This window comes from Rana temporaria, chromosome 5, assembly GCF_905171775.1.
Source record: "Rana temporaria chromosome 5, aRanTem1.1, whole genome shotgun sequence".
NCBI classification, from domain to species: Eukaryota; Metazoa; Chordata; class Amphibia; order Anura; family Ranidae; genus Rana; species Rana temporaria.
This window is the reverse complement of record NC_053493.1, coordinates 186,646,284-186,662,316: the sequence shown is the minus strand read 5'-3', so window position 1 is coordinate 186,662,316 and position 16,033 is coordinate 186,646,284. Positions and strand designations below refer to the sequence as shown.

Here is a 16,033-nt window from a genome sequence, read left to right as displayed (position 1 = left end):
CTGTTTTGTAGAAGCCGAGGCCATGAATACTTGCAAGTAAGTTTTACTGAAGAATTTGGGGGTGGCAAAATGGGTTTCTTGGAGACATTTATGTGCTTTCTTGGAGGCAAAGGTGCGGAAGCCTTTAGTACGTTTTTGTGGGGGTGTTAAATCCCTGAACATTTTTAGGATAGTATGTTCAATGGAGCCATGGTATTAAAGGATAATTGGATATGATAATACATAATCAAGTACTATATAAGAGGGTTTGCTTCCGGAATATAAGAGAAAAAGCTCAAAAAGAAAATGTGGTTGGTGAATATCATGAATATAAAGCAAAACATACTGTATATGCTGGCGTATAAGACTAACTTTTACACTTAAAAAACTGGCCAAAAAGCAGGGATCGTCTTATACACTGGGTCAGCTGCTCGGATGCGTGCTGGATGTGCAGTAATACTGTATGTAGCTTCGGCTACATACAGTATATACCGATTAGCCAATCCCGGTGAGCGATGTATTCAAATGAACACAGAGCCTGCTCGGATTGGAGTAACAACCTCTGCCAATCCGAGCAGGCTACATACAGTAGCCTGCTCGGATAGGCTTTGAGAGTCAGAGAGGCGTGGCTGATGATGTTACAGCCTCTGCCAATACAAGCAGGCTTTGTATTCATTAATAGAATACATTGCTCGCCGTGATTGGCTCCAACTCTATCAAGAAGGAAGAAGAATATGGCTCCATCTCCAGCAAGAATGAAGAAGAAAATGACTCCAGAAGGAAGAAATATGAAGCGTCGGAAGGGGGGTCGTCTTATATGGTGAGTACAGGCAGAACATCTTAAAATGTAAAATTAGGGGGTCGTCTTTTACACCCGGTCGCCTTATACACCGACAAATACGGGTAGATAGGTTATGAATTTATCTGTTGAGGGGAGAAAAATCTCTTCCAAGGATACATGAGCCACAGTCAGCTGTCCGCTGAAGCAATTAGTAGTTGAGGGTGGCAAGAGGAGGTGCAAAGAACATCCCTACAGAACATGGAGAGCCAACCATATAAATTATATTAAACTGGGTGGTACTCCTGCGCTGTGATGGATAGATATGAGGACAACAAAGTGGCCAGGGAAGGGGGTGTAAAATTAGGGGTGGGCACTGCAGCAAACAAAAAGGAAGCCTTTCCAATGAAGGACAAAGAAGGAATGCAAGAGTGGTGAGTGTCTGCGCTGTGATTAAACTAATGGAGGATGAGCGGACAACAGTGGTGGTGAAGGGAAGGGGGTGTTGTAATTGGGAAAATAAAGCGTGTTAAAATACAACAGAGAATAACCTAACAAGTGGATAACCCAAAAATTGGATCAATCTGGTCCGAACTGGACTGAGTGATAAGACACAAAATCAAGCAATGAATGTGTGGAGTGTGTGATATATTTGATATACTCCAAACAACTATGGAATAAACCGTGATGAGTGGAAGCTCAATACAGTGAGAAAAGTGCAAACGCAATAAAGTGCAAAAGTGACTAAAAAGGACGATGGGTTGGATACCAAAGTCCAATGGTTAGGAGAGTGCAACCCAATACAATCCACGGGTCATGCAACCCACACCATTAGGTGAAATAAGGGCTTACCTCCTCGTTATCACTCACATATGAAATGGCTTGCTAGTTCTTCAGCCTCTTGTTGGTTAAATATCCTCTTGTCAGATCACAGTATTTTCACCATACATATAGAGGAAAGAAATGTATATATATTGTAGCAAGGGCCTCCTGCCACTCAAAGAAAAGGGGGGAAGGATTTCTCAAAGATGCAATGGGTAAGTATACACTTGCACAACTCACACTATGTGTAAAGGTAAGGTGCCTGTCTCCACGAGCGCCGAGCTCGTATCCTGATCTTCTCACTGTCAGCACTCAGCTCCTCGGATGTCCATGTAAGCGGCCGCTCATATCCGAGTAAGGGAGCAGAGAGGGGAGAGGAGAAGGAAGGGAGGAGGGGCGTATCGCGTGGACAGTGCAGTAAAACTTTTAATGAACCAGTAAAAGAAAAATAAAAAACTCACATTGAGCGGTATCAAAACGGTCGCATCTCCTACGAGCTCGGCGCTCGTCTGCCGTCCGTTGTGTGTTGCTCCCAATCAATGCTCTAGTGTCCCGACGCGTGTTCGTCACATCACGTGACTTCATCAGGGGAACCTGATGAAGTCACGTGATGTGACGAACACGCGTCGGGACACTAGAGCATTGATTGGGAGCAACACCTAACGGACGGCAGACGAGCGCGGAGCTCGTAGGAGATGCGACCGTTTTGATACCGCTCAATGTGAGTTTTTTATTTTTCTTTTACTGGTTCATTAAAAGTTTTACTGCACTGTCCACGCGATACGCCCCTCCTCCCTTCCTTCTCCTCTCCCCTCTCTGCTCCCTTACTCGGATATGAGCGGCCGCTTACATGGACATCCGAGGAGCTGAGTGCTGACAGTGAGAAGATCAGGATACGAGCTCGGCGCTCGTGGAGACAGGCACCTTACCTTTACACATAGTGTGAGTTGTGTAAGTGTATACTTACCCATTGCATCTTTGAGAAATCCTTCCCCCCTTTTCTTTGAGTGGCAGGAGGCCCTTGCTACAATATATATACATTTCTTTCCTCTATATGTATGGTGAAAATACTGTGATCTGACAAGAGGATATTTAACCAACAAGAGGCTGAAGTACTAGCAAGCCATTTCATATGTGAGTGATAACGAGGAGGTAAGCCCTTATTTCACCTAATGGTGTGGGTTGCATGACCCGTGGATTGTATTGGGTTGCACTCTCCTAACCATTGGACTTTGGTATCCAACCCATCGTCCTTTTTAGTCACTTTTGCACTTTATTGCGTTTGCACTTTTCTCACTGTATTGAGCTTCCACTCATCACGGTTTATTCCATAGTTGTTTGGAGTATATCAAATATATCACACACTCCACACATTCATTGCTTGATTTTGTGTCTTATCACTCAGTCCAGTTCGGACCAGATTGATCCAATTTTTGGGTTATCCACTTGTTAGGTTATTCTCTGTTGTATTTTAACACGCTTTATTTTCCCAATTACAACACCCCCTTCCCTTCACCACCACTGTTGTCCGCTCATCCTCCATTAGTTTAATCACAGCGCAGACACTCACCACTCTTGCATATAAATTATATTATTACAATCAATAAGCAGAATTAAAATCAAAGAGAATACCCAAGCATATAGAAATGATTTGGGGATTTACAAAACAACAAATACCAGTTAGGAGTCAAATATTTGCATGAGCTAGCCTTATGAGATGAGAACAACTAGTTTTTTTATATCCTCTATTACTAAAGTTATTAAAGCGTATAATATAACTAAACTTAACAGTAAAATGATGATTATTAACAATATCAATATTAATAAGTACATTAGGTTTCCAATGGTAGCTGGCTAGAATCGTTTTTATACGAGAAAGTGAAGGAAGAGTCTCCTTAGCATAGACAAGTATGAAATGTTAGAGATAGAACCATAAAGGAATTGTTAGAATGTGACTGGACCAATTTGTTCTATCGGTCTCACAGAAAAGGGGAGTCTCGGTGAAAGATCATTTTCAATCCATAGAATCAGTCGGATCCGGATCAGGAGATTGTATGTGACTTCTTTTGTGTGGGCTATGGTGTTAATCTTTCCTTGATGAACAGGAAGAATTGCCAGAAGGCAACGTCAATCTTGGACGTGTGTCGTCAGGATCTTTGGTTGTATTTATCAATCCTAGATTCTGCAAGGTAGTTTGCAGGTCTTTAGTGGTACGTCACTTGTATTTGTAGCTTTTTGAGTTGCGTTGCAATATTTGAAGTGGCTTCAACGCTCGTCTTTTATATTGGATGGATAGTTGTGAGAGTTCTGCAAAAAATTGGTAATTGTGCCATTGGAAATGTAAAGATTTTTTATTTCTTGCTGCATCTAGCAATTGTTCCTTAGTACAGTTGAAATGGAACTTTGTAATTAATATCGCGGGGCGGACCATCTGTTTTTTTTTTAGGTGTTGGCTCTATGAACCTGTTCATCTCAAGATGTTCTACCGCTATAGCTGGTTGCAGTTCCTGAAAAAGAGCCATCATTGTGGCCTGCAAGTCCGTTACAGATTCGGGAATTCCTCCAATGCGTAAATTAGAGCATCTGGCCCAATTTAATAGTCTTCCAATCTGGATTGTAGGACCATATTTTCCTCTTTAAGACTATCAATATCTGCGGAGAAATTTGATGTATAATTTTCCACATCATCTTCAAGTGCAGACATTCGCTGGCCCAATTCCCTAGTTTTCTTAGTGAGACTTGTAGCAATATGGTCTGAGGTAGTTTGTAATGATTTGTGAAACGGTTCTATTTGTTTCATTGTTTCAGGGGATGACATTTCCTCATGTGAAATAAATTCAACATCCTCCATTACTACAACATTTTTTTCCTGTGAGGGTTTTAGACTGACTGTATGCCTTTTAATGATTTTTCATCACTGAATGATGCAACAGAGGACGACGGTTGTATCTTATCCCTGCCTGTCACCTCAGAGAATGATGGCCTCAGCGCCATACTGTTAGTGTGAGGTGGCTACTGTTTGGCGTTTTTCGGCTTCATATGTGACTGACAATGCCCGGGAATGTCCCTCTAATAAGGTAGGGAGCTGTGGCAACTCAATAGCACTGTATGACTGCGGGTAGGTATATTACCTTTGCTGTTTATTAGGCTTGTTCGTTCTGCTGGATATGGAGCTCTAAGCAGGCATTACCGCTCCACTCAGCTCCATGCATGCACCCTTCGACACGTGACTATTCATTAAACCTGAAAGACAAGCGTTTTAACCTTTTAACTTTGTAGAGGCTCCTTTACTGTCAGAGAGGTAAGGAGGTAAGCCGTGGTATCGTCAGAAGGTCTTGATGGTGTAAAAAAAAAAAACTACTAGTGCGATCGGGGAGCTGGAGAATGAATCTGTATGTTGGCGGTTTACCATAGAGCTGGCCATGGACCAGATGAGCCTCGGAGGCAAAAAATGTAAACACGGCAGTTTGGTTTTTTCCAGGCTTTTTAACATAGAGGAGATATGTGGGGCCTTGTATACCCCAGACCTCTCTGTAAAGAGGATCTGTCATGCCCATTTCCTATTCTAAGGAATGTTTACATTCCTTGTATTGGGAATAAAAGTGATTTAAAAAATAAATAAAAATTAATACGTAGGTCACACCCGCATATGTAAACTGCGTTCAAACTACACGTGAGGTATTGCCACGAACGTTGGAGCAAGAGCAATAATTATACCTCTGTAACTCTAAATTGGTAACCTGCAAACATTTTTAAAGCATAGCCTATGGAGATTTTTAAGTACTGAAGTTTTGCGCCATTCCATGACTGTACGCAATTTTAAAGCGTGAAATGTTGGGTATCCTTTTACTCTACGTAATATCATCTTTCACATTATTCCAAAAAAATGGGGTAAATTTATTGTGTTTTAGGTTTTATTTTTTTAATTCATGAAAGTGTTTTTTGTTTTCCAAAAAAATTGCGTTTGAAAAATTGTTGCGCAAATACCATATTGCATGAAAAATGGCAATAACTGCCATTTTCCCTAGGGTCTCTGCTAAAAAAAATTATGTAATGTTTGGGGGTTCTGAGTAATTTTCTAGCAAAAAATATTTTTACATGTAGGAGAGGAATGCCAGAATTGGCCCGGTGGGGAAGTAGTTAAGACACCCCAACTTTAGGAATAACCGTTTGTCATTGCTTATGGTCCTAAGACAATCTGCTTCTCCTTTCAATATGTGGATTTGACTGCTCATCACACGTTTGTTTAGTTTTACCAGGCTGATGCCAGCATCGGTTTTAAAATTCTTGAGGTGACTCTGTTGCCTCCCCATAGTTGGACTGCTTTTGGATCTCTCGATGTTCCTGAATACTTGCCCTGTAATGTATGATTAAGAAACTATGAATTTTGTCTTACCTGTAATATCCATTTTTTGGCATACGTTATGGGACTCTGGTCCCCCACCCCTCTATTCTTAAGGTCCACTCTTAACATTACTTGCTACAAAAGTGCATGCTGAGAGTGGTAGGGGTTATACTTGGCTGTCCTTTATAGCTTTACTTTGCCAGAGTCCAATATCCTAAAGCATCAGCATAACCCAATGTTCCTGAATACTTCTCCTGTTCTTCTGCATACTTTGCTCTTACAGGTAAGATTAAAGAAAAAGTAAATGATATTTCCATTCAAGCAAATGGAATAGATGAAGTCATCATGGTGTCAAGATTTTTAAATGTTGTGTTTATTCCTCATTTTAGGGAGAATAAAACTCTGAGATATCAACTAGAACAAATGTTGCAGAAAATATCCCCCTGGGAGCAAACAGAAGAACAACTAAAATCTTTTAGAATTGAACTGGAAAAAAAGACAGTATGTTATATTTTTTACTTTTTGATTAAAGCCATTTTCTCAAATGGCTAAAAACACCGCTGAACTACAAATGGCTAAACGCACTGTTGAACTACATACATGGGGGCTGTTATATCTGCTAAAGGTTTTGTAATTCTGTCCATCCAGTCTTTGGTCTACGGATTTTAGCCAGACGGCAGTTAGGTTGGCGACCTCACTTTTTTCTGCTACAGTCAATTAATATCCAGCCTCTGAATGGATGGTGAGAGAGCAGCAGCAGACAGTGGCAGCATTTTCCTTGTCTGCTTGTGTTGACTCAAGCGCAAGTAGGAGAGCGGTTAAAAAGATCAGCTAGGACAGTGGTCATCAACCCTGTTCTCAGGGCCCACTAACAGGCCAGGTTTTATGTATTGCCTTGGGAAGATGCAGACTAGAATACTGCAATCACTGAGCAGCAAATTATATCACCTGTGATGTATTTCAGTTATCTTGCAAACCTGTCCTTTTAGTGGGTCCTGAGGACAGGGTTGATGACCACTGAGCTAGGAGACCGCCTAGATCCTCCAAAAGCAGCACAATTTAAACACTAAACAATTCCTGCAGCTCTCGCATACAAATTGTTCCCAAACTCCCTCATCCGTGTCTGGTTAGGAGCATGGAATTGTCCAAGATGTCTTGGTATACTGATGCCTTAAGAGTTCACTGGAGCTAAGGGGCCACACCCAACCCCACACCATAATCCCTCCTCCACCAAATGTTTTTGACCAGTGCACAATCTAGGTCCATAAAGACATGGATGAGTGAGTTTGGGGGGAGGGGGGGATTTGACTGGCCTGCACAGAGTCCTGACCTCATTCCGATAAAACACCTTTGAGATGAATTAAAGCGGAGATGGCGAGCCAGGCCTTCTCGTTCACATCAGTGCCTGACTTCACAAATGTGCTTCTGGAACAATGGTCGAACATTCCCATACACACTCCTAAACCTTGTGGACAGCCTTCCCAGAAGAGTTGAATCTGTTATAGTTGTAAAGGGTGGGCCAACTCGATATTGAACCATGTAGACTAAAACTGGGTTGCAATTAAAGTGTGTGTGTGTGTGTGTAAAGGCAGGTGTCCCAATACTTTTGTATAGTGTATGTCTATATGGTGCTATTGACATTACATTTTAACCACATGTCGGTAACAACCCATGCAATCCATACATAGAAAGACAACAAAACAAATAAGTTCAGAAATTAAGTTATGTGGAATGACACAGGGAAAAAGTATTGAACACACTAACTGAAATGTAGTTAATACTTTGTACAAAATCCTTTGTTGGTAATGACAGCTTTACAACGACTCTTGTATGGAGAAACTAGTCGCATGCATTGCTCAATTGTGGTTTTGGCCCATTCTTCCACACAAACAGTCTTTAAATCTTGAAGGTTCCATGGGCCTCTTCTATGAATTCTGAACTTTATTCATTTTTCTTTCCAATATTAACAAGTCATTAAAAATAAGGAAAATGAATTGATCGTTTTCTACATCATAGAATTAATAAATATACAAACAGTAAGGACACATTGAGTGGTATACTAAAAAACCATCTAAGGGAAAGGAGACAACCGGCCCAAAGAACCTATATCCCATTTGTTCTACCTAATTCCCATATTGTAAACAGAACATTGCCCGTTACTCCCACCCCTCTATTCCTCCCCAACTCTTGCTACTCAATTGGTCTCCTTACGATTGACCTTATAGAACAATTATCTCGCCCGACTATCTCCTTTCCCATGATTTAACCAAGCGACCTAAATAATCATAACACCGCTAAACTAGCAAATCTATGACTTTCCAATCAAATATTCTATTTTAATTATTCTCCAGCCCTGCTATACATTTTGCCCTCTAAAGGGGGGCCCCCATTTGTTCCTGCCACAGCCTCCACATCTTCTCAAATTCCATAAGATTACCTCTTTTTGTATAAACTGCTCTTTCTTTGCAGATCGTCTCGTTTATTACCCTGATCCAATCCCTTACTGCCGGGGCATTGTCGCCTGCCATCTAATTTTCTGTCTTGAAGCAAGCATCTCAGAATTGCCACTGGGGTACTCTTCTGCTCCTCCCATTCCTTCCTAAATCCCAATACGCATAGTGTGGCCTCCATCTCCACTGATGTTCCAAATGTGTCACTCACGGCATTAAGCACTCCATCCCAGTACCGGAACAACTTTGGACATCGCCACACCATGTGTATAAGGTCTCCAGACCCCTGACATCTAGGACATTTATCATCTAATTTTCTACCATACTTTAATAGACGCTTGGGAGTGTGATAGGCTCTATTTATCAACATCAGGTGCAAGACTTTCTGCGGGGGTGAAACTGATACCTTCGGTCCCATCTCTAGAATTCTCCTGAAGTGACACCACGGCTCTTGTTCCCTCATTCTCCGTCGGAGTTTGTAAGTTTAAAAATGTCCTTCTGATATTCATACTGGTAGATCTATTGGCTATGAATCCTGTCTGATCTGGGTGGATCAGTTTTGAGATAAGTCTATTAAGCCTAGCTGCCAAAACCTTAGCTAATATCTTGGCGTCGGAGCATAAGAGGGAGATTGGTCTATATGCAGCAGGATCTAGGGGGTCCTTCCCCTCCCCTCTTTTCGTATAAGTATAATAGTTGCTTCCAGCATCGACACAGAGTCTTCCCTCTATGGCCGCGCCATTTAATACTTTTATAAACTCAGGCAGTAATATTTATATACCTCCGTCGGAAGCCCATTTGGGCCGGGCGACTTTTGGTTTGCCATATCAGCTACTGCCTGCTGGATTTCTACAAGCGTTATTGGAATTTCTAATTCATCCCTTTCCACTTGTGTGAAATCACCCCATCACCACAAAATCACCCCATCCCTCACCATAACACTTACTCCTTTAGAATATGAGGAGCATACTGAATGATACTGAATTGGATATTTTTTACTCTGTAATTGCTGGGTTGTATACTTTAAGTGTTTTTCCTGCAGACAGACCAGCTCTAACCCATATCTCTCCAACATTGAAAACACTGCCGCTTTTTTAGCTATTGCATTCAGGAATAGGGGATATATCGTAAACAGACAAGGGTACCAATTAAAAAATAAATTGATATATAATACATAACTAACTTCTACCCTTGTATCCTTCAATTCATGTTATAATCCCTGTGTATACTCCGGTTTTGCAATAATTTTTTAACACCGCAACCCAAAGGGTGTATATACATTCAAAAATAATTTTCATATGAAATTCAGGCTCCATTTTACTATACCAGTCCCTGCCCCCCTGTGTATTATATTGCAACCTCCTACCCTGTTTCTCTGTAATATTCTTTAGTGCTATGCCCTTAATTCTTAGACTTTTACTTGATCCATATTTTACCTACCGTATTTTCCGGCGTATAAGACGACCCGGCGTATAAGACGACCCCCTAATTTTCCAGGAAAAAATTTGATTTTGGGATATACTCACTGTATAAGACTACCCCCTTCTTACTGTCTTTCTGGAAGCTGAGGGGGAGCCAGAACCGCTGACAGGAACAGGCTTTTTCAAATCTCACTGTGCCATTACATTCCTCACTGTGCCATTACATTACATGCCCAGACTGTGCCATTACATTACTCACTGTGCCATTACATTACATGCCCAGACTGTGCCATTACATTACTCACTGTGCCATTACATTACTCACTGTGCCATTACATTACATGCCCAGACTGTGCCATTACATTACATGCCCAGACTGTGCCACTGTGCCATTACATGCCCCCACATTGCCATCACTTGCCCCTCACATTGCCATTGTGCCATTACATGCCCCCACATTGCCATTACATGCCCCCGCATTGCCATCACTTGCCCCCACTGTGCCTGAACTTGTTGCCCCCCCCATTGCAATAACACTCACTTTTTTTCCCAGCGCTGACAGTCTCCCATGCTGCGATCGTGAAGGATTTCAAAGCCGCGCCTTTACTGCAGAGTGTTCTGTGATAGGAGGAAGAAAAATCTTCCCAGCAGCGCCTCTGTTATGTTTTCCGCCTATCACGGACGTCTTCTCATCTCGCCCGAGGATGAGAAGGCATCTGTGATAGGAGGAACAAAGAACAGAGGCGCTGCTGGGAAGATTTTTCTTCCTCCTATCACAGAACACTCTGCAGTGAAGGCGCGGCTTTGAAATCCTTCACGATCGCGATCGGAGCATGGGACACTGTCAGCGCTGGGGAAAAAAAGTGAGTCCTGAGACCGTACCCGGCGTATAAGACGACCCCCGACTTTGGATGCATGTTTTTGCATCCAGAAAGTCGTCTTATACGCCGGAAAATACGGTAAGTTAATAAACAATTTATTCCTGTGTCGCATACCCACTCCCTCACCCTCCTTCCCCTTATCCACCTATCCTGGTGTCCCCCTAGGGGCTTTTTAGTGACCGTATCCCACACCACTTTTCCCTCATATTCACTCCCTCCCAACCCCATACATCATATATGCACATCTATCTCCCCCCTAATTTTTTAATTTGTTTAAAAAAACATAATATATTATGATTTCCCTCGATCTCCTTTCCTCCTCCCTATTCCCTTCAGATGACTACAGCTTATCCTTGTTCTCTTCCAGCCACCTCTCCACCCCAGCCGGGGTGTCAAAATTCTGCGTTCCTCCCAGTGCCACTACCCGTAGCCTCGCTGGATAGAGAAGGGCATATGTCTGCTTATGTTTTTGTAGCATATGCTTAGTCTGTATAAACTCTGCTCTACGCCTCTGAAAAATTAAGAATATAGTGATATCTTGGTGCCAAAGGTGATGTTTCCCGCCTCTCTTGCTATCCGCTGCAATGTCACTTTGTCCCTATAGTTGAGGAATTGCGGTCCCCCCCTGCTGGTGGAGCCCTGAAGGGCACTCTATGTGCTGTTTCAATTGAGAACATTGTTGAAAATGTCTGTCTCTCTTGCAAAAAGTTCCATGAGCCATTTTTCCATAAATTCTATAGGGTTAGGGCCCTCACTCTTTTCAAGCAACCCCACCAGTCTGACGTTATCCTTTCTGAGTCTATTCTCCAACTCATCCATTTTTTGATGCATATCTGCTCATTTGTTTCAAGTTTTTCACCTCATTTATTAATGCGTACACGTCATCTTCCAATTGGCTTGTCCTCCCCTCCAGGGCAGTTGTTCTATCTGCTGTTTTTTGTAGATCTTGCCGGACCAATATCAAATCCTCCTTTACGTCTTTAATTTGGCCACAAAGTTCTTTTAGTGAATCCTTGCATGCATTCACAATTAGAAATACATCTTTCAATGTCGGTTCTTTCTCTTGGGGTAGACATGGCTCGGCTATTGCACCTGTACTTTGTTCTATCAACCCTGGGGTTTTATTGCTTACTATTTTTATTGTTGTTATTGGGGCCACTGTTGCGCCCTGCGATACTGTAATCATTGGTTGCCCTTGGCTTTTTCTATCTGACAAGCCTCCTTGTGCTTTGAGCTGTGTCGCCTTTTTGGTTGGCATCTGCAGAGCAGAGGTATGGGCATATTGCTTCAGTTTTGCCGCTGCTGCCGCATGCTGCAAGCTCTTCTCTTTCGCGGAGTGTAGTTGTTGCATCTCTGCGATTTTCTAGTTGAAGGGGGTACAATTATCCTCTGAGCTTATGTCTCTGTGCACTTTTTAACCCGCAATACTACTAGAAGACCAGCCACTGGGCTCAGAGTACAAATATCTCAGGCGATACCGTTTTCGGTTTGTTTATAACCCTCCCTGGGATTTCCCAGAAAGAGAAAAAAAAAAGGCCAAATGTCTACAGTTATCGCAAAGTCCCCAGAGAGAGCGCTTAAAGTTATACTCCAGCATGCAAAAAAAAAGAGGATGAGGACAGGAATCACCACTAGAGGCTAATCACTGCCATTTTCATTCAAACACAGTAAAAAAAAAAAAAAGGGGGAACAAAAATCCCCCCCAAAAAAACACAGGGAGCTGTGCAGGGTTAACTCAGTTTGAGCAAATGTGCTTCAGTGGGGAATATACACAGTGGGCTTCACCCTCAGCAGAAATGCATATGCAGTGTATTACAGTCTATTACAAACTAACAATCCAGGCCAGTCAGTCTTGGGCTGTTTCAGCTGTTCCTTTCCCAGTCTGCTTGATCATCCACTCATATGGTTTGATATAATATGCAAGCAGTTAGAGGGGTTCGTCCGATTCAAAAAGCCCAAGGCTCCAAGCACAGTCCTTTACTCACGTGACCTTTCGATTTGTAGGGGGGGCTCCTCCAGACCAGGATACAGGGCTTGTAACTTTCTCTCCCCTCACAGCCACAGGGCTTAAGCAGCAGCCACAGCTCAATCGGCCGCTTGTCGGGTGCTTTTACGGCTCCAGTCTGCCCTCACACAGCCTCGCATCTCACTATCCCGCGCTGCCGTCCTCCCCACTTCTCTGTTACTCAATGGAGGTGTGGAGCTGTAGCGTTCCGTAGCTTTTTCTTCCAGCCGCACACCTCACACACCTCATCTGTGAGCAGCCCGAAAGATCAATGGGAGCAAGCAGGGCGTAGGGTGCACAGCTTACAACGCTGCTGTCTAGCTTCCCCAGCTGGGGATCAACTCAGCATGGGCCATGGCAGTCATAGGGAGGGAAGGAGTGAGTAGACATGCACTCACACTCCTTACTCCATTTGGTCACCCCCCGTGGATGTCTCTGTCATTTTCGAATATGAACTCTGATCTCATGTTCTTTCCATAGATTTTACTACTCAAGTCAGGTGATTGGCTCTTTCTTTGAAACCAATTAAGAGTTTCCTTGGCTTTGTGTTTGGGATCATTGTGTTACTGAAATGTCCACCCTCATTTCGTCTTCATCATCCTGGTAGATGGCAGGATAGAAAGTCTTGGTACATTTTTTCATTCATCCTTTCTTCAAAGATAGGAAGTTTGCCAGCAAGGATGAGCTCCGGCGTGTTCGCAGAGCCCGCCAGGAAGTGTGCACGGCGCTGCGCTAATAACAGCCAGGGAGACATTTCACGATCCCTGCAGCCGAGCATCGGGACAATGTCTCCCTGGCTGTGATTAGCACAGCGCCGTGCTCACTTCCTGGCGGGCTCTGCACGTGTTCTATGCGAACACACCGGAGCTCATCCTTATTTGCCAGTACCATTTGCTGAAAGAAGCCCTACACCATGATGTTCCCACCTCTATCCTTCACTGTTGGTATGGTGTTTTTAGTGTGATGTGTAGTGCCATTTGACCTCCAAACGTGGCATCCAAAGAGTTCAATTTTGGTCTCATCTGAACAGACTATATTCTCACAGTATTTCCCAGGCTTGTCTAAATGTTGTGCAGCAAAATTTTAACCACTTGAGACCCGCGCTATTGACAAAAGACGTCAACAGCGCGGTTCTCAGGTGCCAAGTGGACGTCTTTGGACGTCATTTGAAAGCATTACCCGCGCGCGCCACTGGCGGGCGCGTGGCAGGTAACCACTGTGCCGCCGCATCGCTGGGGAGCCGATGCGTGTACCTGGCGGCCGCGATGTCCGCCGGGTACACGCGATCGTCGGAGACACAGCCGGTAACAGCAGGGACGCGGAACTCTGTGTGTAAACACAGAGCTCCACGTGCTGTCAGGGAGAGAGGAGACCGATCTGTGTCTCTTGTACATAGAGACACAGCATCGGTCACCTCCCCCAGTCACCCCCCTCCCCCCACACAGAACACACCCAGGCTACACATTTAACCCCTTCCTCACCCCCTAGTGTTAACCCCTTCCCTGCCAGTCACATTTATACAGTAATTAGTGCATTTTTATAGCGCTGATCGCTGTATAAATGTGAATGGTCCCAAAATTGTGTCAAAAGTGTCCTATACGTCCGTCGCAATATCGCAGTCCCAATAAAAATCGCAGATCGCCGCCATTACTAGTAAAAAAAAAAATAATGAAAAAAAAATCATAATTCTGTTCCCCATTTTGTAGGCGCTATAACTTTTGGGCAAACCAGTCGCTTATTGCGATTTTATTTTTATTTATTTTTTTGGAGGGGAAAAAAGGACGTCAATTTTGTTTGGGAGCCATGTCGCACAACCGCGCAAATGTCAGTTAAAGCGACGCAGTGCCGAAAGCTGCAATTTCGCCTGGGAACGAAGGGAGTTTATGTGCCCAGTAAGCAAGTGGTTAAACAAGCTTCAAAGTGCTTTTTCTTCAGCAATGAGGTTTTGAGTGGTGAGTGTGCATACAGGCCATGGCCATTGATTGCAATACTTATTGTTTTCTTTGAAACAATTGTACCTGGTCTTTCTGAAGCTCTCCGCAAGTGGTCCTTGGCTCGTGGACACCTCTTCTGATAACAGGATTTTCATAACCTGTAAAATCCTTTTCTTGGAGTACACCACGGGACACAGAGCCATTAATCATTACATAATGGGTTTGTATGGACACTGGCACAACCAATCAGACACAGTTTTCCTCCATATAGCCCGTCCCTTTAGGGGAGTATCTCAGTTTTGTAGCAAAGCAATAAGGTTCCCTCTAAGAAGGGGGGATCTCTGTGTCCTGTGGTGTACTCCAAGAAAAGGGTTTTACAGGTAAGCTGTTATAAAAATCCTGTTTTCTTTATCGTACAACACCGGACACAGAGCCATTAATCATTACATAATGGGATGTCCCAGAGCAATGCTCTATATAAAGGGGGGGAGACACAGATCAAGCAAACCGCCAGGGACTAGAATCTCTATACTGCTGCCTGCAGTACACTTCACCCAAAAGCGGCTTCCTCACATGCCCTCACATCTATCTGATAACATTTTGAGAATGTGTGAACTGAAGACCAAGTTGCAGCCTTACAGATCTGAGTCACCGAAGCCTGGTGGTGCACTGCCCATGAAGCACTTATCGCCCTGGTTGAGTGTGCCTTAACAGAAAAAGGAGGAGCCTTCTTCTTTAAATCATAGGCTTGAAAAATAGTCTGTCAAATCTACCTGGAGATAGTGGATCCTGACGCCGCTTGTCTCTTCTTGGGACCATCTGGCAAAATAAAAAATATATATTTTTTGCGTATCTGAGCGGTCGCCTGCAGATACACCTTTACAGCTCTCACAAGATCTAGAGAGTGTAACAACCTTTCCCATGCTGTCTGCGGATTCGGAAAAAAAAAAGGTAGGACAATGTCCTGATTTAAATGAAAAGCCGACACCACCTTAGGTAAAAAGGCAGGTTGGGGTTGTAGTACCATGTTGTCTTTATGACAAACTAGATAAGGCTCTTTACAAGAAAGAGCTGCTAATTCGGGTACTCTTCTAGCCGAAGAGATAGCAATCAGAAACGCCAATTTCCTGCTTAAAAGAATCAGCGGAATGTGGCGAATAGGTTCAAAGGGTTGCCTCTGCTACACTGAGTACTAAATTCAGGTCCCATGGGCACAAGGGAGACTTGACTGGCGGATTAATCCGTAGTACCCCCTGAATGAAAGCCCTCACTAGGGAATGAGATGCCAGGGGTCTTTTGAAAGAAGAGTGATTAGAGCTGATATTTGACCCTTAATAGTACTAAGGGCAAAGTTTCATATCCACTCATAGATGGCAAAAAGCAAGAATCCTACTAATGTCGTATCTCTGAGGATTCCA

The 16,033-nt window shown here is 43.4% G+C and overlaps 1 protein-coding gene across 5 annotated transcripts in view; it reads left to right on the top strand.

The window, feature by feature from the left end:
• ICE1 (interactor of little elongation complex ELL subunit 1) overlaps window positions 1-16,033 on the top strand; it is a 537,335-nt gene that overhangs the window by 111,158 nt on the left and 410,144 nt on the right. For all 5 annotated transcript variants that reach the window (XM_040353451.1, XM_040353452.1, XM_040353450.1 and 2 more), the window contains one exon: window positions 6,314-6,425. In XM_040353451.1, the coding sequence (XP_040209385.1) occupies window positions 6,314-6,425 (112 nt within the window). The remainder of the gene's footprint in view (window positions 1-6,313; window positions 6,426-16,033) is intronic.